General features: G+C 38.5%; 3 protein-coding genes across 4 annotated transcripts; 2 read left to right on the forward strand and 1 right to left on the reverse strand.

Moving 5' to 3' along the window:
- Positions 1-2,125: 2,125 nt before the first annotated feature.
- On the forward strand, positions 2,126-5,919 carry LOC149107330 (E3 ubiquitin-protein ligase TRIM45-like). Its single transcript, XM_089297044.1, has one exon. It carries the CDS (start codon positions 2,210-2,212, stop codon positions 4,412-4,414), a length of 2,205 nt encoding a protein of 734 aa, XP_089153170.1. The 5' UTR covers positions 2,126-2,209; the 3' UTR covers positions 4,415-5,919.
- Positions 5,920-7,454: 1,535 nt separating this feature from the next.
- On the reverse strand, positions 7,455-16,046 carry LOC149107331 (IST1 homolog). Of its 2 annotated transcripts, XM_089297051.1 has the most exons (10): positions 15,956-16,046; positions 15,776-15,850; positions 15,476-15,552; positions 14,141-14,244; positions 13,912-13,999; positions 13,278-13,361; positions 12,026-12,139; positions 11,004-11,186; positions 10,081-10,207; positions 7,455-8,217 (listed from the first exon to the last, which is right to left on the reverse strand). In XM_089297051.1, exons 1-10 carry the CDS (start codon positions 15,957-15,959, stop codon positions 8,027-8,029), a joined length of 1,047 nt encoding a protein of 348 aa, XP_089153177.1. In that variant the 5' UTR covers positions 15,960-16,046; the 3' UTR covers positions 7,455-8,026. The 2 variants fall into 2 exon arrangements, with proteins under 2 accessions (XP_089153177.1, XP_089153176.1); XM_089297050.1 differs by lacking the exon at positions 15,956-16,046 and having other exon boundaries at positions 15,776-15,941.
- A 96-nt stretch (positions 16,047-16,142) lies between these two features.
- LOC110067312 (basal body-orientation factor 1-like) lies at positions 16,143-25,853 on the forward strand. Its single transcript, XM_089297049.1, has 15 exons — positions 16,143-16,354; positions 16,967-17,089; positions 17,341-17,464; positions 17,566-17,631; positions 18,610-18,672; positions 19,380-19,460; positions 20,038-20,189; positions 21,010-21,106; positions 21,643-21,690; positions 22,264-22,332; positions 22,619-22,731; positions 23,316-23,406; positions 24,245-24,312; positions 24,852-25,112; positions 25,521-25,853. Exons 1-15 carry the CDS (start codon positions 16,305-16,307, stop codon positions 25,714-25,716), a joined length of 1,602 nt encoding a protein of 533 aa, XP_089153175.1. The 5' UTR covers positions 16,143-16,304; the 3' UTR covers positions 25,717-25,853.
- Positions 25,854-25,979: the final 126 nt, after the last annotated feature.

Here is a 25,979-nt window from a genome sequence, read left to right on the forward strand (position 1 = left end):
TTCGTGTTCAAATTATCTGGTCATCTGTGAGTTGTACATGACAAACAACTTCGTTTTGCAGAGACGGAAGCGCGTTGAGTTCGAGCTTGAGATTTGGAAGGATAACAGCTAAAGAACAAAAAGTTTAGGCTATAGAGTTAAATTTCGAAAAAACAACGTACCAGGAAGGGTTTTACCCACTCAAAATTAGCCAATATTTTGCCTCCCGTTAAGCGGTCGTCGCACGCGTTTTAAGGATGGCTTGAAAATTCAGAATATTGGAGCATTTGACATATTTATTACGTTAGACTTAAAGAGGAATAGCTATTCTATACCTGAGTAAACTTTAACAGTAATTGATTAAATTTCAAGACTTAACGAACGCTTCGTCTTTCCGTGTTATTTGGGGCATTCCATTGGGCGAAAAACGCACTTTGACCGCATTTTCAAACTTTCGAATTTTTTTCGCAAATAAAAAAACGCTGGAACTTAAAATTATGATTTTTGAAAACAGTTCACCAAAGGGTATCTTGAGGCGAATTATGAACAATGTGCCAAAATAGTCGCTGTCGCAAGATTCTCAATGCTCTCAGGCAGGAGCTCTTAATAATTAAAATTTACAGATGCCTGTTAAGCCAAAGTTTCCTTTGTCTGAGGGAACTCATCATTTGAAATCCCTTCCAAATTTATTGGAAGCAATTTCACAGTTCAATTAAACGATACAAACTGTGTTTTTAGTCACAAGATGATGCGCGACATTGAGATGCCTGCAAATATTTATTATTTATAGAAGATTTGATTCTATAAATGTTAATTACATCCGGTAAAGCTGACTCATAAAAAATATACAATTATCTGGAACGACTTGAAAAATGCTCAGTTGTGTTTTCAGCTCTCCTTCTCTTCGGCCAGTGCGTCGGTTCTTGTAAAAAAAAAGGCAAACAATTAGTGACGAGGCTGCCCTAAAGTGGCCAAATTTCCGGCAGTAAAATAAGTACGCCTTGCGTATCTATATTTATAAATTTGCACAGAGCCTCGTCGCTAAGCCAGGGACTGTCAATTTTTACTCGTTGCATAACTGAAATTAAAGTAGTTTAATTGGTCGTCTCAAGACAGCGCTCGAAACAGACAACAATATCACTTTTATTACACAACAAAACAACAACCTTAGATTACAAACGAGCTCAGCCAATTCAGTGCAACCTCTTGCAATTTGATTGACTAGAGGAAACGAAAAGTCCTGATGGTTATGCACACTTCAGGATTCCGTTAGTTCAAAATTAAGTAGCATAACCAGGGATGAAGTAAATTCCTTTTAACTTATGTAGTCTGTGAACGATTGCATTTCACCGGCTACTTTGACACGCAAATTAGCTTGAGAATTCTCTCAAAGTAAAAGTCAGATCTAGGATCTTGCATTTTAATTATGTGACGAAAGACAAACCAAAAGGTTACACTGACAAGCCAATCATGACTTCTAATTAAGATCATTCCTCACATTTGCATTGCGCATCCTTACTGCGCATAATTTATGGCGTCATTAGCGCGCGCTTGTGCACGTGCATATTGAAAACATGACGGATTTGCCTTGATATTGAGTTCTACCAGTTGAAAAATGGCTCTAGCTCACCAACGAGCATGGGCACCCCAATTTTTTTTTCCAGTCGTTGTAATCAACTAATCATAAGCTTTGCGTGAGAAAAGTCTGATCTAATTTCTATTGCTGAAAATTGAATAAATAAGAAAAATAGCAGATACACTGTGGTCATTTCTATTTTGCAGTCGGTAACTACGTCAAGAAATTTGGTTCAAATTTTAATCAAGGATTTAGCTTTCTGTCTGAATCAAACTTAAACATTTATTTGTGTCCGACACAATGTATTGACTATAGTTTAATGCGTGTTCTTATGAGTCCGCGCTTACAAAGATGTTACAATTACTGGGAATGCGTTCTTAAAATAAGCATTAACTAATGCCAAAATGGGGCATTTTCAATGCCTCACTGCTCCTTAATGAGCATGGGCACCCCCCTTTTTTATTTCAAAATTGAAGTTAACATATGACAAATATTCTGTGGACAAAGTTTGAACAGAAATCTATTGTCACTTTTATTTCAGAGGAATTACCTTAACTGGCCCCACAGAGACCGTATTCGGTTTTCTCGTAAACTAAAATTTCATCTTGATGCAACTGTGTCTCGCAAGCTTCACTGAACGAGCGTCGCCTAGTGATGGAAGCCCTGTTGAAAAACCTCAAGCAACAGGTTACTTGTTCGATTTGTCTCGATACCTACAACGAACCCAAAACTATTTCATGTCTTCACACATTTTGCTGTCAGTGTTTGGAGAATCATGCGAGAGCCAGCCACAGACAAGGAAAGTTCCGTTGTCCAGAGTGTCAAGCCCAAATCGATCTGCCCGAAGGAAATCGTTTCAAAAGTTTACCGAGCAGTTTTTTCCACAACAGTTTGTTAAGTCTCCTTACCGTTCGTCGGAGTGGCGATGCAAGTAACATTACTTGTTCCCAATGTAAGAAAAACAACTCTCAGATGTACTATTGCTTTGACTGTGGAAGGTTTATGTGCCCAGACTGTTACAACGCACACGAAATGCTGAGTGAGTCGTTCGAAGGACACAAAGTCACCCCAGTGAAGGACTTTAAAGCAGAAGATTTCGAAGCCTTGCTGAAGCGACAGCCATTCTGTTCAGAGCAGTTCCACGAGAAAAAAGTCACCAGATTCTTCTGCTTTTCGTGCCAAGCTTGTGTTTGCCAAATTTGCATAGTCACGGATCACCGAAATCACGAGATCGTTTTACTCGACAAAGCAGCTCATGACGAGAAACCCAGCATCATGTCTGGCGCTGAAATGATCAACGAAAGGGTGAACGAGCTTATTGAAGTGATTCGGCGATTTGAAGAAACGGCTTCTAAGTTGGAAAACAATGTCGCAATTACTAAACGCGAAGTCTCGCAAGTTGCTGGGCAGATGATCGAAGTGATTCGAGAGCGCGAGCGCGAGGCGATTATATCACTCGAGACAACACGCGTGACGAGACTCGAGAGAATTAACTCCGCCATCCAGGAAGCTCAGTCTCTGCTCAAACAGATGAAGCAAGCGGTTGAGTTTGCTAAAAATCTGACAGAGAGAAGCTCAAGCTCGGATATCATGAGGGAGAAGGAAACTTTGAAACAACGATTTGAAGTATTGCGTGAAATTGAAGTTCCAAAACACGATGAGACCTCATTCGTCAAATTTACCGCTGCTTCTGGAGAGAACTTGAAGTTAGGTTTTATTGAGACAATTCCAAAGGCAGACGCAAATCGATCAACGCTTGAAGGATTGAAGGAAACTCTTCAGGCTGGTGTAGAAGCAGAGTTTACATTATGCCCCAAAACCTCTGAAGAGAAGATGAGTAACCAGGCTGATCTGAAAGACCACGTTGAAGTTCTGATTGAACCCGCTAAAGATGTTACAAATGTGATTGTTAGCGAGAAAGAGGACGGTAATCTTCAGCTGAAATTTACTCTTAAAGTACCAGGCGCCTACTGCATTGAAGTGAAGATCAATGGCGATAAACTTGAAACCTGTCCTTTTACTGTGCAAGTGAAAGAACGTGAACTTGTCGTCGTTGGCGAGTTGAACTTAAAATTCTTCCAAGGAGACGCGCCAAAGAGGTTGTTTGGAATCGCTGTTAACACAGAAGGCAAGATAACGGTGACGGATAAGAGTGCAGGCCGAGTTTATGTCTTCAACAATGAAGGCGACTGTTTAAGAACATTTGATTGTTCCAAAGAAGACAATTCTGGAGACTTCGGTCCATCTGGTGTTGTGTATTGGAACGTCAATGAGGTTCTAATTGCAGATGAAACGAAATCTGTAATAGAGCACTTAAATATTCAGACAGGAACTGTTCTGAAACGTTTTGGAAAGCTTGGAGCAGGAAAAAGAGAGTTTAACTCTCCGGTTGATGTTTGTTTAGATGATAACGGACGCATTGTCGTAACGGATTTCACAGGCAGGATACATGTGTTGTCAGCGGATGGAGAAACTATTTCGATGTTTGGAGTGCGTGCCTCAGCGAAACTCAACGATCCAATTAGCTGCGTTCATTGCAGAAACAGGTTTTTCGTATCTAACAGCAGCAGTCACTGCATTAACGTTTTTGATCAGTCAGGAGCTTTTCTGTACAAGTTTGGAAAACAAGGAAATAGAGATGGCCAATTTATCTTACCATATGACATTTCTCTAGACAGCTCCAATAATCTTCTTGTATGTGATATGAACAATAACCGAGTTCAGCAGTTTTCTTTAGACGGTCGCTTCACTGGCAAAACTATCACTGATTTACCAAGTCCTACTGGAATAGCAACAGCGCCAGATGGACGTATCCTCGTGACTAGTGGCAGAGCTAACAAAGTGTACATATTGAAGTAAAGTCAATCCATTTCCATATCCCACTGGAATAGCAGCAGCGCCAGATGGACGTATTCTCGTGACTTCACCTGAGACAGTATACATACTAAAGTAGATGTTTCGATAGCTTGTAGCATACCTATAGCACGCATATGCATGATTTTTTTAATTCAGTGGTCTCTCTGATGACAGTGTTATATCACTGCTACGTTTTTGGTCTTGACATTTTTTGACGTCCACAGCGTTATTATGCATCGTTGATATATGGTCACTGGAATTCGGTAATAGATAAGCTAATCTAAGAAATACTATTATAATTGCTTTCAATTTAGAAAAGAAGAGCTCTTGTAAAACGTCTTCGATTTTTTCTTTTTTTAGTTTACATTTCGCCTCGTCAGAAATGTCTTTTTTTGCGGGTAATTTAAGATTTGTCATAAGAGATATATTTACTGAGAGGTTTCGAACGTTCTCGTCTATACGTATGGAGTGTGAAATGGCAAGACAGTTGAACCCTTTCGCGCCCAGTGTTGTCGCCAGACAACATTTGGAGGGGTATACAAAGACATTATTGTGACGTCATCAATTCCTTCGTCAGCAGATTGTGCTGATAAACAACTAACTCAGGAGAGACAGAGCTTTCCATAAGTGTGTCCATTTTGAAAATCGACGAAATGCTGACAGAGCTACTGGAACAACCAATGTTCAATTATTGGTGCAAAATTGCTGGTAAAATTGGTCATTACCCCCATAATTGATCGACGTCTCTTTTGCCAAACTTTTGCTGCTGATAGAAAGGAAGTAAAGAGTAGAAGACAGCCAGGAAAGAAAGACAGAGAAAAAGTAAAGGAAAAGGAGGCAGGACAAAAATTCCAACACATCAGCAAAAAAAGAGCACTCCAAATTAAAATTTGGCTTATGTACATGCGCTAAAGTAAAACAACGCTCATTAGACTGTAGAAACTAGTCGAAAATCTATATGAAATGCAAAATATTGCATTCCTAGCAAAATTTTGAGCAATTTAGCAACATTGCATGTCAAAAAGCCATTTGACGGTAAAAAATACGGCTTTTTGGAACAAAATCAAACATGAAAGGTTAAAGCTTCAGTACAAAAGGATATCTTAGAACCACAACACCAATTTTCGTGACAAACATTTTTGTGCTGACTTGCCATGTTAGTTTGAATTTGTTAAGCAATGAAAAAGCTATTAGTACTTACAAACTTCTTAGAATACGCGACAGCGCAAGGTTAGTGTAACAATTTATCAGACTTTTGTCAATGGTATACTTCAATACTTTTAATATCTTAGAGCCGCAACACCAATTTTCGTGACAAATATTTTTATGTTGACTTGCCATGTTAGTTTGAATTTGTTAAGTAATGAAAAAAAGCTATTATTACTTACAAACTTCTTGGAACAACGTTAGGTTAGTATAACAGTTTCTCACACATCTGTTAATGGTATACTTAGAGTGTAAGTGTTTTTAATAAAATGGTTTTATAATTATATACCACACTATTTCAACTTGTTTGTTTTTTTCAAAAGCGAACATGAAGGGCAATTGTGTAAGGATAGATCGTGTGGGTTGGGGCGGATCTAGGGGTGGGAGAGGGGGAGTTGGGTGGGGGGGGGGGGGTTCAGTCGAACCCTCTAAATTAAAACAGCTAACGTCATAAACTTGTAATAATCTTAATAAATGCATTCAATCCTTGATGGAATGAAGCTACAACGTTTTCTGTCGCACTGACTCGGCCTCAGAATGCCGGAAATCCAATTAATTTCTGAGAACCTCAAATTTAAAAAAATTCCGACGAAGGATGCCCCCGGCTCTCCACCTCCCCCCCCCCCCCCCCCCTCCCAACTAGGGACCACCTTCGGCGGTCCATCTGGAGCCCCCTTCTCTAAAATCCTGTATCCGCCCCAGATAGGGTTAATTTTCTTTTTCCACCGGGCTATCCTGGGTTACAATTCATTTTCAGCTGCGTTATGACTTAGTCTTATTTTCATTGTTTTGTTTCGTTTTTTCCTAGGAATACGAAGAGACGATGATTATCATCGCCTCTTGTCAATACTTGATCCGCATTGCAAGGCGTTTCTTCAAAACCACTGCAATTATCTTAAAATATTGAACATTGTATCCTATGTAGGTAGTATTACTTCTGTTACACAGGCCAAAGTTATCCAAGAGATCACCAGGATAAGAGCCTCTGCTAGCAGGGAAGATGCGTTTAAGAGCTAAGTACCTAATAGACTGCTAGTGCAGCTCCTAGAATCACCATCGACGCCTTTAATAACAAAATTGTGACACCGACACAGACAATATTTGCGCCGACGAAAGACTTATGTTACATCATGGTTTCTACTGAACTTTAAACTGAAGCCTATATTTGTATGTTATTGGTAGAACCACGGCTAGACCTGTTTTCTGTTTCGTGGGAGAAATTAAAAAGTTGTGACAGGCCTGCACAACTCCTGTTGCACGAAAATGTGTATTCTTTGTGTACAACGAGGTTGACTAGTCTATACGACTTCTACGGTTCGTGGCATTTGTACATTTGCCCTTCCCTGTTCGTTCACTCGACCTTTTATGAAGGGTACTTCATGTTGTGTTATAAGGAGGAACTTAAAGTAGAGTTGAGCCGTTTGACTGTGCTGTGTAAATCTTCGCTGGGGTTAGCACAATTTCACAAACCTTCCTCCACGGCATTGTGCAAGTCACACTCAAGTTATTCCTGGAATTATTCAAGCAAATTTGATACACTTATCAATCAAGATGACCACGCCGCACCAATCAGGAACCCCGTTCGTGGGCGAACGAGTTTTTCAAAATCGAGGGATTTGCGGGCAAGCGTTCCCTCCCTTGCCCCACCACCCTCCGCTTCGTCGCTTTTTGCTCTCGCTCCAATTTACGCGCGGCCAAAATGCGAAAAAGCTCTTCGTACCGGAACGCTTGCTACGCAGAATACGGCGACGTGCAATCAAAGATTTTCACATTTCCTGTTTGCTTTTTTCTCTCTTCAGGTAGGAGGTAAGGCTCTCCATCTATTACAGACTTGAGATATTTCTGAATTTCTGCTTTATTCTACCAATGAGGTCATAAAATACCCTGGATTTGACATGGACAAAAGATAGAACATTGCTAAGACCACAATTTTAACTTACATCACTTAGAAATACAGTTAAAGGCACTGTTTGTTTTTACAGTTCCGTAATGACCTGATGAAATGCCAGAACGGTTTTCTACAGGTTTGAACAATTCTCCCCTCAATCCTTTAAGCGCCAATAAGCCAAGTGCACATGCAAATATTTCTTTACATATTCTCATTGCTGGTCTCCATACAATCTCATATTTGTAGTTGGAAGATTCCGCACATAACATTATATAGAAAATTTGCCCTTTGTGATCACTTGCAAAATTCTCATCTTGTGAATGCTGAATAAAGTATTGACAAGATGAGGAGAAATCTGATATTGATAACAATTTGGTGCTAAAAGGCTAAAAAAATGATAGGCTGAAGATACAGCTGCAAAGGGGCCATGGTTAGAAAAATGCTGATTACTTAGTAACTGCCAAAGTGTAGTTTAAAAAAATGTTGCTATATTCGTTATGAAACTCAACAGTGTAACAAGTTTACTTCTTCTTTTTGAGATCTTCAAATCTTCTAGTTAGATCATCGAAGTCCACGTCTTCGCCACCAGCACTATTTCCCCCTGGGACACTGTCGGGTAAATTCGGTAAATCTGTAGGTACAGCAGGAAGGTCTGGGAAACTGGGCCCTGATGAGGGGCGTGGTGCACTGGGGGCGACGGGCTGATGGGTGGCTGAAAAGAAAAAAGACCAGCATGATACTGCATAATCTAATAATAACGAATTAATTCGTTCCGATACATCGACAGGACCTGACCAAATACCAGCTAAGTTCCTAAAGCCTGTAGCCGACCTGATTGCAGGACCTTTGACAGACGTGATAAATTCCTGTATTGCCACATCAACATTTCCCGACGCTTGGAAAGTTGCGAGGATAACCCCAATCCCTAAGACCAGTGGCTCTACCTTCAGTGTATCAGACATGAGACCGATATCAATACTTCCGGTCCTTTCAAAAGTTTTTGAAAGACTCGTACACCACCAAGTCATCGATTACATTGATTCTCACTGCCTGTTAAAAGAGAATATCTCAGGCTTCAGGAAAGGACACTCAACGACTACTGTTCTATTAGGGATCAGAGATGACATTATTCGCGCCATGAAGCGAGGAGAAGTTACCCTCATGGTACTAGCCGATTCCTCTAAGGCGTTTGATACCATCAAGTACAAGACTGTTCTTGAAAAGCTCAGCCTGTTGGGCTTTTCCAAGGAATATCTTAAATGGACGATCCAATATCTTACAGGAAGGAAACACTTTGTGCAAGTCGACGACAAAACGTCAGAGCTTTGTAGGGTGAGTTTCGGCGTACCTCAAGGTTCTATCATGGGGCCACTCATTTTCAATCTCTACGTGGCTGACCTTCAGTCATATGTACGCGGAGTTAAATGTCATCAATATGCTGATGATACCACATTGTACACACAGTGCAAACCAGCAGATCTTCAATCAACTCTAACTGAACTTTCTGCAAGTATAGGCAAATTGGAAGCGTGGTCACGTGAAGCAAACTTAGTCATTAATCCTTCCAAGACTAAGCTGATGTTATTATCTACTCCGCAGTTATCAAAGGTCCATCATTTAAACACTGAAAAGTTCGACATCACAATCAACAGCATCCCCTTGGAACGAGTGACCACCACTAAATTATTGGGGTCTCACATCCATGAGCATCTGAACTGGGAAGGAAATGTCAGACAAGTAGCAGCGTCCTGCTATGCTACTCTAACAACCCTAAGGAAGTTAAAGAACATCCTGCCTTTCCATATCAAAAAGAATTTGGCACAGGCACTGGTTCTAAGCAAGCTATATTATAATGACATAGTATACCACTCACTCCCAGATTATTTAATGAAACGTCTCCAGAGAGTACAAAAGGCTACAGCTAGTTTTGTGCTTGGTAGATTTGTGTCATCCGAAGACATCCTTACGAAACTCAAATGGCTTCCCGTAAAGGGACAACGCGAATGGAACCTACTTAAGGCAACTCACAAAGCCCTTCACAACCCATATTGGCCAAGTTATCTGAAACTTAATGTATTTCAACACGAAAGATGCTTAAGATCTAGTAACAGCATTCAGTTAGAGAGATCTTTAATTAATAATACTCTACAGGACCAGACTGCAAGTTTATTTAACACGTTGCCCAGCAACGTGAGGTGCTGCCAAGACTATATTAAATTTTGTAAAGACACCAAAAACATTATTTTTAAGAGAGCTTTAGAACACCTGGCATAATTTTAATTATTTATTTATTCATTTATTTATTTTAGCATATCGTAAAACACAATTTTATCTCGTTTACATATAGATATAAATTCTTAGATATCTTTTAATCTTTTCACAATTGTAATTTAGTTAGCATCGGGCAGGCGAAGAGCCACCCTGTGGATATACTGCCCGAAATGCCATTATTATTATTATTATTATTATAATTGAACATGGTAGAGATATTTAAGGGGAAGCCATTAGCTTTCTAGTAAGGCTCAGCTAAACTGGTAAAAGGAAAATATAGCTAAGTAACAAAGCATGTTTTTACCTGGTGGTGGTGGCCCAGCATTAAAGCTATTGAGAGGCCCCCCTGGGTAGGGGGGTAACTTCTTCTCTGATGGGTAGGTGGGTGGTGGTACTTCTGCCGGTCCTGGTGGGTAGGGTGGGGCACTTCCCTGTTGAGTCAAAGAGCAATGATCAGGCTCTCAGGTCATGTGAATATTTAGGTATGGGATACTTAATATTTACATCCATATAGCCATAATAAGTCGCAATCTATGTACAACTAGACAACTTTTGGCTACCAGTGATTGCAGGCAAGTCCAGTAAGTAGGTTAGGTCTGCATACAAGCCAAGTGGCCCATCAGGCTCAGGCACATTTCTCCGGTTTCTGTAGCATGAAGCGACTAGGAGTATTTCTACTCCCCCTTAGGTGGGATGCTACAAATGTAGTCCAATGCAGGGTTACCCCTCCAGCATTAACTCTACCGGTGCCCATTTATGCACCTGGATGGAGAGATGCACTGTTAGAGTACAGTGTCTTTCCCAAGAATACAACACATGTCCTAGCCAGGACTCAAACCCAGACCCCTCAATCCGGAGGAAAACACACTAACTACAGTCGCCAATGCCACCTCCCATCTAATTAGAGTTACCTGTTATTGCATCAAATTGGAAAAAGCGTTGCCTCTGAAAGAGCATTCAGGGGTTTCATTAATGTTTATAGCGGGAGGGCAACTGGTTTTCACAGACGGGCAAAACTTTTTGAACTCAACTTCTTTGTAAGAAAAACTTTCCTATAGATAGTCAAACCAGGCATGCAAAATCGTCCTCACAGCCCTTAATGAAACTCCTGAGGGTGATGTCTAGATATGCATTGAAAGGGACTAGTTGAGAGAACTCCTATTTGGCAAGTTTATGGACCATCCTTAGTTAATAACTACTGAGTACAACTCGCACAAACTGACTTACATGTGATGGTGGAGGGTAGGCATATTCCATGCTGCCACCTGTCATAGAAGGAATACTAGGTCCGTCAAAGCCTCCACCGTATCCCTCGAACCCAATGCGTCCTCCACCTCCGCCTCCTCCTCCTCCGGAGCTATTATCACCTGGTGGCCTAGGTTTCACATCGTCAAGTGGCAATGCACTTTCCTAATATCGAAAAGATTATTAAAAATTTGGCAGCATATTGTTATATGTAGATAAGTAATTGCTATCCAAAGAACATTCTGTTGAAAAGAAGTTTCTGTCAGTTTTCTTTTTTACACCATAAATAATTGAGTGTCTTAATAAGAACGACATTCGATTCCCGACCACCTATGGTACTTCCTTCCAAGCTTGTTTAGTCAAGATGGCTGGATATTGGCCCAGTTCTTTTTTTGCATGTTTATGGACCAAGGTTAGTCTAGGCCAGACAGACTTGAGGTCCATAAACATGTAAAAAACAAACCAGGCCACTATCTAGCCATCTTGACCAAACATGCTTGGTCAGTAAGAGATTTATTAATAATCATATGGCTTTCGGGGAATTTTTTCCTGCGTGACACAGTGGGTAGCCCCAAGCTTCATCTTGCCCACTCAGGTAGCCAATCACAGCACAAGATTTGGTTCATCTTACCCTCTCACGGAGCTAGCCATTAAAACTGAGTACAAAATGGATTGTTCAGTTGAGAGTCCCGGAAGGATATTGTTTACTTGTACATGTATATGAGGATGATAGGCCTTCTATTTGTTAACAATACTTGTGCAGCACATGCTTTCAGTTATTCAAGTTACAGTATCAGAGTTTGTGATTGTGCCATTTTTTTCGAGACATTTTCACTCATGTAATAAATCTCTTATTAACCAGGCTTGCTTGGGACTGTTCTGGGAGAATATCTGCACTTGGATTGGACGTTGCTAGCCACTCAGTCCATACTGTCAAACCCTGGGCCAATAAGCTCCCAGTATGGCCCTCATGCTCAGTTTATAAGTTATGACACAGTACCTACCTCAATCACAGATGGATCAGGCTCAAAAGCTACATTATGGCTACGAGCAATCTCTATTAAGTAATTCTCCACTAACGTTTTTGGTGGTGGCTGAGGACTCAGTTTTACAATAAGCTATAAATTAAAAAAATAAATTTAAAGTATTAAAGTTATGTCTGATATATTTAGGGTAGGAAAGGCAGGGGTGTGTTGTGATCTTTGTTCATGAAGGACAAAATTTGCCCTTACATGTTCCTTTACCTACTTATAACAATCACCATTTTGTCACAGAATCAATTTTTAAGGTCATTCCTCGCATTTGCATTGCGCATCCTTACTGTGCATAATTTATGGCGTCATTAGCGCGCGCTTGTGCACGCACATATTGAAAACATGACCGATTTGCCTTGATATTGAGCCCTGTCAGTTGAAAAATGGCTCTAGCTCACCAATGAGTATGGGCACTCCAATTTTTTTTCCAGTCGTTGTAATCAACTAATCATAAGCTTTGCGTGAGAAAAGACTGATCTAATTTCTATTGCTGAAAATTGAATAAATGAGAAAAATAGCAAATACACTGTGGTTTTTTCTATTTTGCAGTTGGTAACCATGTCAAGAAATTTGGCTCAAATTTTTAATCAAGGATTTAGCTTTCTGTCTGAATCAAACTTAAACATTTATTTGTGGTCCGATACAATGTATTGACTGTAGTTTAATGCGTGTTCTTATGAGTCCGGGCTTACAAAGATGTTACAATTACTGGGAATGCGTTCTTATAATAAGCATTAAATAATGCCAAAATGGGGCATTTTCAATGCCTCACTGCTCCTTAATGAACATGGGCACCCCCCTTTTTTATTTCAAAATTGAAGTTATCATATGACAAATATTCAGTGGACAAAGTTTGAACAAAAATCTATTGTCACTTTTACTTCAGAGGAATTACCTTAATAGCAGAGAGTTTGAAACCACACTATAAAATGAGCTGAACCTTGGATGGGAAATTCACTAAATTTTTCACAGTCCTCATTCACAGCAGTTTCGTCAATTTTGCCACAGGAGGACGCTTATAGGAGAGCAGGGAAGCAGAAAAGAAAGCTTGGCATGGAATTCTTTAATCATATCCGGTTTTAAAGTGGGCAGGTATTGACTCTATGTGTACCCAGACCTGTCCTGTCTTCTAATGAGAGCCCTGTATTCACAACCCTCAATTATTTATTTAATATATTTTTTAAATTTACAACTCAAGAAATTACTCATTAAAGAAGCTTACTCTTGCATTCACTGTTTCATTGGCATTCACGCTGGCTTCATGAGCAAACTTTTTGCCATACTTCAAGCCCAGCTGGTCAGAAATCTGTTTTGAATTAAAGAGAATGAAATAGGATCACGTTAGCATAGGCAAACATATAATTTAAATATTTTCCATACTAAGTCTACTGATAATGGTGACAAGACCATACTGAAACATCATGTATACTTGCATTTACTTTTCTTTCAATTGATATGTTTCTTTATATCTGCTTCTTATAGTACATACTGGTACATGCAAGTCTACTGAGGGCAAATACATAAAAAAATTTATAATAATAGAAAAAAATACAGCTGTCCTGCTAATTCAAATGTGGTTATTTTGAGTTACCTGTTATTCTGAACTCAAAACCATTTCCCTTTGGATTTGACCTTCAGTCATTTACTATAATCTATTGGCTACAAGTATTTTTGAACTTTCACTATTTTGAACTATTTCATAACTTGTTTCCCTTGAGAGTTTCAAATGGCAGGGTTCAACTGTATACTTCTTTACCCAGTCAATCAGTAATAAAACATATGAAAAGTGTAAAAAGTCTCTTGGTGGTCTAAATATCTAGCTACTTGACAAAGGAAAAAATCCGAGAATCGTTTACCACTCTTAGCTCTTGAACATCTGATTGCAGGCGTGGTGCAGCCCACATTAATGTTGTTACTGCCTCAACCATTCCTTCATCACAGTATCTGTTGTTAACAAAATAAATACAGATTAATAATTTAATAATGTAAGTTAATGCTTCATGTACATTTACATGTATGAAATTACCAGCAACCCCCAAAATAATAAGGTCGCAGACTGACAGGTGTGAGTGGAATGTTACTCACTGTTGAGTCTCAATCAAACCGAATCTTGCCAGCAGTAAATCAGAGTATAATTCTAGCATCTCCATGGCCTCAACTAAGTAGTCCTCTCTGATGATGTGCTCCACCTTGTGAAAATGCAGGTAAACAAAAAATATTAATATTTGGTTTCTTGTCAGGTATCAGGGGTTTTTATCAAGGGCCGGGCACGGAGCAAAGTGACCGGCTCAATGAGGATGATTTTGCCCATCTCTGATTTGATCATCTATAGGAAAGTTTTTCTTATAAGGAAGCTCAGTTCAAAATGTTTTGCCTTCCTGTGAAAACCAGTTGCCCTCCAGCTGAAAATGTTGATGTCAAACCCCTGACGTATATATAAAAATTGGCTCTGTCAAACAAGGATCTCTCCTCCAATTCTCAATCTTCCCTTATCTGAAATTAAACCCAAAATGTTCCAATTAAAAACCTAAAGAGTTATTTACATGGTGTCTCCAATCTTGTCCCTGGGGTGTGAGGCCTTTCCCTGGGGGGAGGGGGGAGGGGTAGTGCCCTGGTCTCTAAGTTAACATAACATAACATAACATTTATTATTTGTATTGTGCCTTTTCTATAAAATATTCAAAAGCGCATCACAACAGTAATTAATAAAGTTGCAGTTTTGGTTCATACTTTCTATAGGCAGAAAACAATGGCTTTTAAGATTTTGCCCTCTCCTCTCCCTTGGAATGTCCAATAATACTCTCTGGGGTGGGTAAGGACATTTTCTAGAACCACAGACAGTAACCTCAATCTTAGTAGAGCTATGATAACCAGAATGGAATTGCTTGCATCAAAACTTAACTGTCTTATTAAAAGTGAGAAGATGTGTTTATGTTTCAGGATAACAAGTGAATCAGGCATATTTAAGCAAAGTAGTCTACAGATAAATAGAGTAGAGTTAAATTTTTAAGTTGCTTTCCTTGTTTACATTAATTGGAAACACTATGACTTGTAACTTCTTCAGAGAACTAGCAAAGGGGGCCTTGGCGCCACCACAATGTTGTCATCTCCATAACTGTTGCCACTTTCCATGACAGAGAAAACATTTCGAAATCACCTTCGAGGTGAAAATACAGTACCTTTGAACTCGCATGTATCAAAAAGGGTAGTCTGATAAATTATTCCTCACGAAAGGAAAAAAAGGTTTGTTGAGCAATTGTGCATAATCTCACAGTAAAAAAATATACACAGAATTCAAATGAAGTCTTTAAGATATTCCTAAGTGATTCCCTAAGAAAAATTCACAGATTCAATTGTATACAATTGTGTGTGCTTATTAATTTTAAACGTACACTTAACGAAAAGATTTTTTTTACTCACTCTAATTCTTGCTCTTTCCTCTTTGCCATTGTTTATATAGTCAGCAATTTCTCTTCTTGCTTTCAGTGCTAACTCCGCTGTTTATGTAAGATTAAGGGCAGCAAAATTAGGAATCTCTATGCGTTTAAATCTCGCGATGTCTGAATCAGTGATTCTTGTTCAGATCACGGAGCGATTTTAGATCGCGCCTGTAAGACTGCTGATATGAAGGAGGAACTGTTTAAAGACTTGATAAAAGTGTTTCGTTCAATGAGACGGAGCAACAGTGACGAAATGGCATGAAATAAAAAACAAACTTACTCTTCTTCTTCTCCAATAGTTTCAGTCGGTTAATTGCCAACTTTAAGTTCACCTTTAGTTTCTGCTTGTTAAACCCTGAACCAAGCATGGTCGAGAAAGGAAAATGCAAAGAACGTTTAGCTGTCTCCAAATCGAATAAACTGCGAAGTATGACCTCAGATCAGAGCTAAATATACTAACCCATTTTGAAATGCTGTTCAATCCGCCATGTTCACACTACGTAATATTTCTGTTTTTAGAAACTTACGTTCGTACCCAGTTTTAACGGACGCCAAACTTTCTCTACCCTAGAGAGTAAGGTTTCGGTACTTCATATCGAGGCGAACAAACTTAATTCTATATGGGAGGGGTAATACAAATAATAGAGTTTGTATCATTGTAATTATCCCGACCCTGCTAAGTGACTTTTGATTGGAACGTCAGACCGTAAACAATCGTTGCCTGGAAACGGAAACACATTCAGAGGGTCAGCCATTTTGAACAGTCGGACTTTAAAGCAAGAGGAAATTGTTAGCTTTCTCCGAATAAAATGCCTAAAAAAGGAAAGAAAGCAAAAGGAGGAAAAGCAAAGAAAGGAGGGTATGTTGAGTTTGAACTGTAAGCCTATTAATTTCGTACAGCTTTGTATGAAGCTCTTCAGAATTTGTACAATTAGGCTCGACGCAGCTCGCTTTTGCAAGGTTCATTTTTCAGATCATTAACGCTTAGATATATGAAATAGGTTAGGGTGCTTTTTAATATAGCCGCCCAGTCCATTTCATGCTATGATAATTGTGACTTAACATGTATTATCTCAAAAATAATTTTCTACATGTATGCTATTTGTATCAAGAGTTGATTTTATCTATAAGCTTAAGTCTTGAACTTAAGCTTAATTAACTTGTGAGTATTTCAAGTAAGCTTGTTTTAAAACGACATAAAAACATCCTAGGGGGACTCTGTCGAGGGGGGAACATTAAATGTTGTTGGGGTATTCTGTAATCCTTGCACGGCTTTTTTTTTTTTATCAACTTGACAATATTGATGCTTTGGGCACTCTGGTGGTTAAGTAAGTACAATCCTCCAGTCTACAGCCACATTTTAAACGTAACAGAGCTTGCTGATCTTAAGATAATTCAAGAACCGCACTTTGAAGAAATTCAGAGACCTAAATTATAAAGTTGAGCCCAGATTTTTTTGTCAACTAAACAGGAAGAAAGGTAAAAAGGAAGGCAAAAAGGCTAAGAAGGAATCAGTTCTCAAAGATGCCATCGCTAATGCAAAGTTGTGGGAGACTAAGTTGGAAGCTGTGGAAAAGTCCCGCCAGGAATACAGGTAATTGACATATCAGAGATACATTGGAAGCCTGAAATTCATCTCAGTAGCAATATGTACATAATGCTGACAAGGTGAAAATCTTAACTGACTTTCACTTGGGTTGATCTATGGACTACATGTATACATGTATGTACCGTTTTGTTGTTATCCTGATCTAGAGAATTGAGTTTCAAAGTTTTCGTTATTGTTTGGTTTACAATTTACCGCATCATACCTTTACTCCTGCTGGCCATTGTGTTTTTTAACAGAGACAATGCTAAACGCTTGGTGTATGAGAATGACATGCTACAGATGCAGATGTCGAGCACTGAAAGAGACACCCTAGATGTCATATCCTACCTCAAGCAAGAAGACGGCAAGAAAGATGAGCAGGTACACCAAATTGGATATAAAATGTCAAATTATATGCACATGCACACAGGTATGTATGTACATTCTAGCAGTCTCATCAAGGACATATTTTGTTATGGTAGGTTTCCAAGCTTCAGCAAGCTCTCAAAGAGGTGAAGAGGGAGGCACGAAAAGAACGGCAAGCTCTTGTGAGTATGAAAATTACCAGTCCATTTTAAGTCTGCGTGAAGAATTGTGTGTATTGTTTGCCCACAGATATTTGCCTTTAATGGTTTACATGTGAATGTACAAATTTGGAAACTACATATTAACTAATCAACCAAAAAAAAAATTCCTTTTGAGAATGAGATCCTTTGAAGAGAGCATACAAAAGCAAGTATGCAACTCCTTTGTTAACTTCAATACATGCGCCATCAGGAAATAACTTAACAAAGGTCTTCTTGAGAGCTTTCTAATGGACTCTATTAAGGAACTGTTGAAAATTGGACTGCAAGGGTACATGTACATGTAGAACTGACACTTGGTAAACAGACCACTGGCTGAAAATCTAGCACTAACTATAATTTCACCTACACTGGCTTTAGCCTGCTTGGGGAGGTTTTGTTTGAAGCCACTTGTATTATGTGTTTTTGTTCCTGGCCTGTGGACTTACCTTGTCTGTATACTTTTGAGAATTAGATTGGCAGTTTATATCAGTCTTGTTGCTACAGTTTTGCATTCATCATACGAGGATCACTGTGGGTGAAGATTGGTAATTACCAGAGAGAACACGCCCCTTATCTAGTAGTCTTTTAGCTGTCCCAGTGTATCAGCTGGCAGCCACTTTTGACCTAGTAATTACGTAACCCGCCCACACCAACCTTTGCGTTTTATATTTATTGGTCTTGTCTCTCATTCTACTAGTCAATAAACTTTGTTGCACAGACATTGCAGTCTGTGCTTGATATCATAAGTAATTACAGTACATGTCTTGAATGTATGCAATAGGCAATATATATACTACAGGTAATAATGTGTTATTAAATACCGTTGTACTTTAAACAATGTAAATTTATTAGACATTACACAGATTAATGCAAGACTCAATACAAGAAATCTTTAGAATGATTATTTGAGTCAATTGACCATCAAGTTTAAATATTATTTATAATAACTTTTACTACTAGGTGGATGAGTATTCACAACAGATTCACCAACTTCAAGAATCCTTGGCAGAGAAGACTAATGAGGTGAAGATTTAACTGATCCTACATGTAGCTTGCAGGGTTGTAGCTGAGAAAATAGTCTTATGGCTAAGGTTTTCATTGAGCTGGTCACCATATTTTTCACGAGAGACCTGGAGCAAAATGTTTGTCCCCAATCTTTCGCAATGCCTTGAATGTGGGGCTACCAAGTTTCCAGTTCACAAGATGGCGGACACAGTATATGGAATGAGAACATGCCTAAAGGAGAAAGTCACCCCCCAAAAAACGTAAATTTTTCGTCAAGGCTAATAAAAACCTTGCACTAAGTTTAGCCACTGACCAAAGTTTCAGCTTGTAAAGTGCAGGTTTTCCTTGTGAAATTCGTCTCCAAAGAAGCCCAAAATTTGAACATCGTTGCCGCCATTTTGAACAGTACTCAGCAGCCAGGCTGCGCTTTCATGACATCATTCCATCCGAGAGATTCTGTCCAAATGGCTTCCAAAGAGCCTTTTAACTACCACTCTGAGTTATGGCTGCTCGTGAGCCACATTATTTTGATGCCAAACATGCTCCAACTCTGAAATGATAGCACTGAAGATAGAATAAGATAAACTCACAGGAGTCTCCCTGTATGTAGGGAGGAGTAGTTCAGTGGTTAGACTTTAGAGCATCTTACCTGTGTACAAGTTGTGGGATTCTCCTGTGGTTTTAATTTTTTTTGTATGTAATTTTCACATTCATTTATTGTTAAGGTCAAACTGATGCAATCTGAGCTAAAGCTTGTCAAGGAATTCAGAAGAAAGAGAGCACAAATGCAAAGGGAGCTTGATGAGGTACGTTATTAATATTAGCGGGAGTCCTACAGTTCTAAAGCTAATCATTTGTCATGTATGTACATGTAGGTGCCATATGATTGTTATTACACAGATAAAGAGGAAAGGAAAAAAAACTGTGACAGTCATGATTTTTTGGGGGAAGATTAGCACCTTGTTGCACATTTTTAAATTTGCACAAGAGTGTGTTGGTCTTAAAAATCAGATCAGGCCATTGCACTTTTTTTTGTACATAGATTTACTTTGCACCATTTGGAAACTTACACACTGCATTCCATCAGTGTAATGTGGGATTTTTCAATTTCTTCTTCACTGTCACCTCACGGAGGAGGCAATGTGTAGCACACTGAAGCTTGCTTTACACTATTTTCTTAGTTACCCTATTACATTGTACATCTGTAGAGTGACATCAGACTTCAGCTCATTACTCCTGTCTGAAATAAAGCAACAGTGAATTGAATTTGATGTTAACGCTATAGCAATCAGCATTGAGCCAATAAAAATAGAGCTAATGTAATACAGGTTCAATTATTACATGACTGTATGACACCATTTCTCCGTGCGCTTTCCTCATCAGATAAAGGAAAACATGTTTGCTACTGAAAGACACCATAAGGACACTTTGCAGCAAATGGAACACAAGTTTTTTGAAGAAAAAGTTCGACTTCAGCAAGAAGCAAGTAAAAAGATTGCAGAGCTTGCAGAGAGAGCACACTCTGAGGCAATCAGGTGAGTAATGTTAGAACTCGCACATGTACAGTAAATCGTGTCTAGAGCAAATTTCCCTTAAGTGCCAAAACTGCATGTACATGTAACTAGCGGTAGTTCACATTTGCTTTGTTTTATAAATTCTAATTGAAATATTTTCCACTTTGTCAGTCAGTCAGAAGTAAAACCAAAACCAATAGTCAGACACATTTCCCTCCACTCAGTGTTTTGCTTTTAATAAGCTACATCTTATTGTACATACATGTACATGTAATAAGTATGTTCTTGGAAATTTGATTGGTTCTCTGGATTGTTTTTGTCCTTTATGATTGGCCAGAGGGATACTCAATTGAAAACCGCTCTATCGACATTGTTTTTAAGATTTGTATTCATGTGTTATGTGAGGAAAAAAAAACCTAGATTAGGAAACATAATTGACTTAATTTTCGATATACTCAATTTTATACATGTACTATTCAATACTTCAAGTTATATGTATCAAAGACCGCTTCTGACCACATTTCCAAACACTGAAAATAAAGTTGAAAATGCCACAGGTAGCGGGATATTTTTGACGAACTTCGAGATGTTTGGAAATGTGGTCAAACACTGTCTTGAGCGTTTGATATATCTCCCCAACTGAAATTAAAACAAACGAGAAAACGAAGAAATAAAATCGTAAAAATCCAGACTAATTAACACCGTCACAGTTTTGGTTTCCTGTGTTGAAACTTGTTGAATTATTAATACGTTTGAGAAAGAATTTTCTTTGTTTTGGTTTCGGTTTTGTTTCAGTTTTGTTTTAACAGACTAAAGAGAGTTTGCTTGTTTGTTTTGTCAGTAATTTGGACGAGACAACACGATCTGTATACAAGGAGAACGTCAGACTAAATGCTGCGCTAGATTTTCACTTGAAAGAAGGACAGGAACTAAAAAAGGTTTGTTTGTTCTCAGTCGCAAAGAACTTCTAGTTATCTTTAACGACGTACAGTGAAATCCCAATTTATTGAACAATAGGGAAATGAAAATTGGTTCTGGAAATCGAGAGTTTTGGAAAAATTTGGGGTAAATTGCGTTTACAACTCAACAACAACAACATTTCTTTACACCAAAAAGGAAAGAAGATTAGAATAATTTGAAGAGTTTATAAATATGGTATTGGCTTTCTTTAACAACCATAAGGGTAAAGAAAATAGGTAGCTATCTATAGAATACAATTAATAAACAATTTACGGTCATGTGTATTAAATTCAAAGCAAAAGTAACTTAATAAATAGAGATATAAACATGTGCAACAAAGGTACAAGCCAATATTACGACCTATTGGGGCAAAGGAACAAAAACTGTTTCCAATAACAGGAGAATCGAAAAAACGATGGCTTGGAGAGTTGGGATTAGACGGCATTTTATATTTTTCTCTCTGAAGAAGATTCAGTTTATAAATAATTTGGTTTCTTTCTTTGTTTTCGTAAAGGAAAAAGAAATCATGGACGCAAAGACGGGTGATCTGTTGTCTGAGAAGGTATGGTTTTTAAACGATTTTGACTATCAGTTGTAATAGACTGCCAGAGATCTCTTTTCTTTCCCAGCGTTGGACGAAATACGCGAATACGAAGCAAAACAAGTCAAGACCGGGAACAAATGGTGCGGAAATTTCCTCGGAAAAGTCTCAATGAAATCCGGAAGTTGTTGAATTTCCGAAACGCGAACCATGCAACCGAAAAATTTCGGAATTTTCGGGAGAAAAATAAAATGGAACGGAAATTTCCGTTAAGAAAGGTCGGAAAATTTGACCATACCTCGTGAGGTTGTACTCTTCTGATAATTCAGGAAAATGGTGTTCCTAATGTCACTGACAATTTTCGAATGGAAAGCGCTCATTTTAGGATGGGTTTTGTTTTGTATCTGACTGGCCTGGAAGCAACGACGTGCAAGCTAAAATTGGTAAAAAAAACATGCTAGCTGCGAAGTTGGGTTTTAGTTTCAGTTGCTTATACAGAGTACAGCATTATACCCTGATATCTTTTAAGACAATGTCAATCTCATCGAAACTATCATCAATTTATTATTTTTGTCTGTGTTTCTCTACATCTAGGAACTGAACGGCATGATTGTGCAAGAGAAAATTGTGGAGAGTAAACATCAGAAAAAACAAATTGCAGAGGTATTTACATTTGACGAATTTCCTCTTCACTTTTGACGAACGATGATCTTTTATCGAGAGAAGATGGCCGTACTCCAAGGGGAGAAGAATCAGATTGCGGAAAAATCTAAAATTTAAGGAGGCCATGTGACATATGCAAAGAAATATGTGGTCTTCCCAGATCTGTGCGTTTTGAATTTGACAATACTGTAGTTGAATCAAACGCAGAACTATGTTACTGTAGCTAAGTAGAAATGTTGACCTTTCTCCATAAAGTAACTGTACTGGTTTGTCCTCATACACGTAGCTTCAAGAAAAGGTCAAGACGTTGGAAAAATCCTTAAGTCACGTGGTGCGTGAGTTCGAGGCCGAACGAGCGAGCCTGGTACAGAAGTCTGAGGATGAAACTCGAAACTGCAGGTGAAAGATTTTTCACGTATCAGCTAACAAATGACATATCCGCAGATCACTCCTGTGAGGGTCTGGATGGGGTTAACTGACAGTTGAGAATTTGCCAAAATTTTTATGTCATTTTGTTAACCGGAAAGCTGACAACAAGGCTGAAACTTTTAATGAAGCTGATAGCTGAGACTACAACATCGCCATTCTGACTCTCCTCCGTCATTTTTTTATATTTATAAAAGTACTACGCTGTCTCCACAAGTAGTTAAAGTGATATAGAACGGTTTTTAATTGAGTGTTGTAAAACCAAAACCAGAGTAATCACTCTAGCCAATCACAAATGACACAGACAGTACAGTGAACCAATCAAAACTCGAAGCAATGACATGAAGCTGACGCAAAGCGCGGGAAAACGTGTGCGAGAGAGTCACCATTGGTTTTGGTTTTACTTGTGATTGGATGAAAAAGTGGCGCGAGTTTTTTAAGCCAATCGTGTAGCGCAGTGATACAAAAACGAATAAGTTTTCGGCACTCAAATGAAAACCGCTTTAAAGTGTTAAAACTACATTAGCTGTAACGTATTGCTTTCGTATTTGTTGCAGAGCTGAAATTTCGCGGTTGCAAAGAATAGTGGAGCTTAAAACAAAGGAGATGAACCGTGTCAAGAGATTGGCGAAGACCATCTTAGATCAGGTGAGAAGAGGTAGACCCTGATTTAAAAACAGGAAAGAGTGTGTTTTTTTTCTTAGGTATTTAAGTAGGGAAGTAAGTGGAAAACTGAAGTGATGATACAGTCGTACGAAGTGACCTGAGGTAAACTTTCAGTACTTAGTACGTAAAGTTTACCTTACGTCTCTTTGTCGATGATTTACACGTGAATGAATGCATAATGAAGGAATGAATGAATTAACTTTATTAACGTCTCAGAGGTATTTAGCTTATGCAGTTAATTGTGGACGCTGATGACGTTAAAGTAGAGTATATAATTTATTTCCAATAAGATGACAATAAATTTACCATGTTTAAATTAGAAAAATTAGAAGAAGAGTAAGATATTAAAATTTATTTCTAAAATTACAAATGCAATACACTACTGAGGAATAAAAATTAAAGTAACAGGTATCGAGGAGTACATAGGTGACAATTAGAACACGCATCCTTCATAACAACATCGAAATGTGTATCTCTTATACTGTTTCTAAAATTAACGATAGTAAAGCTATAGTCTAGTACACTGTTCCTACTTCAGATGTCTTTGAAATGTTAGAGATTTTTATACGTTTATTTTCTTTTGAAGTTTCTTCTATACACGACTTCACAAACGTGATCTTTAAAAGCTGTCGTGAGGAAATTCAGCTGGGCTATTCTTCCTTACCCCATCCTATACTTTCGAAACAGTACTATCGTGCTTACTGGAGCCGCAAGACGTTCTTCTGTGGTAACTGGTTTAGCTTCAGTTTTGTATGTAGCTGTCAGACATTTAACCACATTTTCTATCAAGTAACATTTTTGTATAATTCTGTATTTTTAGAGAACTGAAGTCGAGCAGTTTTTCTTGGATTCACTGGAGTACGTTAAAAATGAAATCGTCAGAAATAGGTACATTTGTTTTGCTTATATTATGCTGGGGATCTTCCCCTTTTAGGTTTCTCTTGCCACTACCGTTGCTTACGGCTTTGCAAAGGCAACTTTGACACCTTTTTGTTGACTGAATTTTTTGTTTTAATACAATTTTGGGTGAATTCTCCGGAATAAAAATAATGGAAAACATTTCGTACTCGTGTTGGTGACAAGACGTTATACGAGCATATTCTTCACAGTTCATCGATTCTTTATATGCTTTTTAATTAATTTATTAATTAATTAATTTATGTAGGTATTAATTTTTTTGCGGAAATATTAGATAATTGAAAAATTCGATAAGAGTTCTTCTCTCGAAGTTGAGTACTTCGGGTATTCAAACAGAAAGTTAATTTCGTCTTTGAAATCATTTAATTTAGGAAAAAAAATTGCGTGGTTGACCGTGCTCGATCGTAAGTTTGTTCCATTGTAAATATTATACCTCATAGTACAGAAAAAAAAGAGAAAGAGAAAATAACTTAACAGTTGATTCAGGAAATGTCGATTTTCCTCCGTAGAGTGCAATATCGAAAAGACGCCCAAAACGCTTACCAACAGCGCATGCTCGAGGCTCACGCCGGTCAAGGTGATTTTCCGCGCGTGAGAACTTTCCGCCAATTAGACAGTAGTACGAACAACGTGTTCGACGATCTGAAGGAAGCCGAGCGGTGGACTGGGGTCCAGGGAAAAGTCGACATGGCCGAACTTACCTGGGAACAACGTGAGCGCATTCTGAGATTGATGTTTGCGAAGATGAATGGGTTTAAAGAAAAAAGAAGGTTTGATGTTTGTTTGTCATACTCTTTATGACAGTTTTTGTTTGTGTCTTTTTTTTCCTGAACCATACTTAGTATGTTTTGTTCGAAATTATGGCAGACCAAGTTACATGTACAGTGTAGGTCAAGCAATAACTGCGAACAAGCTGATCGTACGCCTAAATCATATTTTAAAACGATAGAGAACTCGCGAAAGAAAAATTAGGAAGCTAAAAGGAGTAGTACAGACCATTACAACTGTGAAATAATAATAATAATAATAATAATAGTAATAATAATAATAATAATAATAATAATAATAGTAATAATAAACACTTTGGCATACAGCAGTTACAGTACCGAGAGATGTCTAGAGAAACAGTCAGAATTAAGTTCATAGCTTATTTTTTTTTCCCTTTTTTCCATCTCTAGATCCAAGGTACCTGCTCTGGAGCCTTCGCCTCCAGATGTTCAGTCGAAAGCCCTGTCAAATGCAGGCGAGCTAACACAGGAAGCACTGGGGGACAACACCTTCCTTACGCAACAAGACGTAACTGCCCCATCACTCCCTGCGGCTCTTCCACCCATGTCTGGTACCCAGTCTTCGGCGGCGGGGACCGTCAGTTGAAACCGTGGTGTAACTGGACACAGAGAACTTTGTACATAGGAAATCCTGTCTATTGATGTGAATTTTAATAGCTGTATATGGTTAGACTTGTATCAATGTATGGTACCGGTGTGAATAAAGATAGTTTTTTTTTTTTTCATGGAAAGAGATTTTCACTTCTCAAACTCATTAGTAATCCATCAAGTTAAAACAAAATCACAACTGTGAAAGAGGTTTGCATGCCCGGTCTTAATTAGCATCAAAAGATTATCAAGGTCTTGTTA

Source organism: Orbicella faveolata, unplaced genomic scaffold, assembly GCF_042242905.1.
Source record: "Orbicella faveolata isolate gen_17 unplaced genomic scaffold, um_ofav_v1 contig_27, whole genome shotgun sequence".
Taxonomy (NCBI): Eukaryota; Metazoa; Cnidaria; class Anthozoa; order Scleractinia; family Merulinidae; genus Orbicella; species Orbicella faveolata.

Bases quoted from the DNA above. Each gene is read 5' to 3' on its own strand.
- LOC149107330 (XM_089297044.1), top strand. From the start codon at position 2,210: ATGGAAGCCCTGTTGAAAAACCTCAAGCAACAGGTTACTTGTTCGATT.
- LOC149107331 (XM_089297050.1), bottom strand. From the start codon at position 15,863: ATGCTTGGTTCAGGGTTTAACAAGCAGAAACTAAAGGTGAACTTAAAG. The intron at 14,000-14,140 runs GTGAGTAACATT...TGTTAACAACAG, and splicing joins GGTTTGATTGAGACTCAACA to ATACTGTGATGAAGGAATGG. The intron at 13,362-13,911 runs GTAAACGATTCT...AATTCAAAACAG, and splicing joins ATGTTCAAGAGCTAAGAGTG to ATTTCTGACCAGCTGGGCTT.
- LOC110067312 (XM_089297049.1), top strand. From the start codon at position 16,305: ATGCCTAAAAAAGGAAAGAAAGCAAAAGGAGGAAAAGCAAAGAAAGGA. The intron at 17,090-17,340 runs GTAATTGACATA...GTTTTTTAACAG, and splicing joins AAGTCCCGCCAGGAATACAG to AGACAATGCTAAACGCTTGG. The intron at 20,190-21,009 runs GTGAGTAATGTT...TTGTTTTGTCAG, and splicing joins GCACACTCTGAGGCAATCAG to TAATTTGGACGAGACAACAC.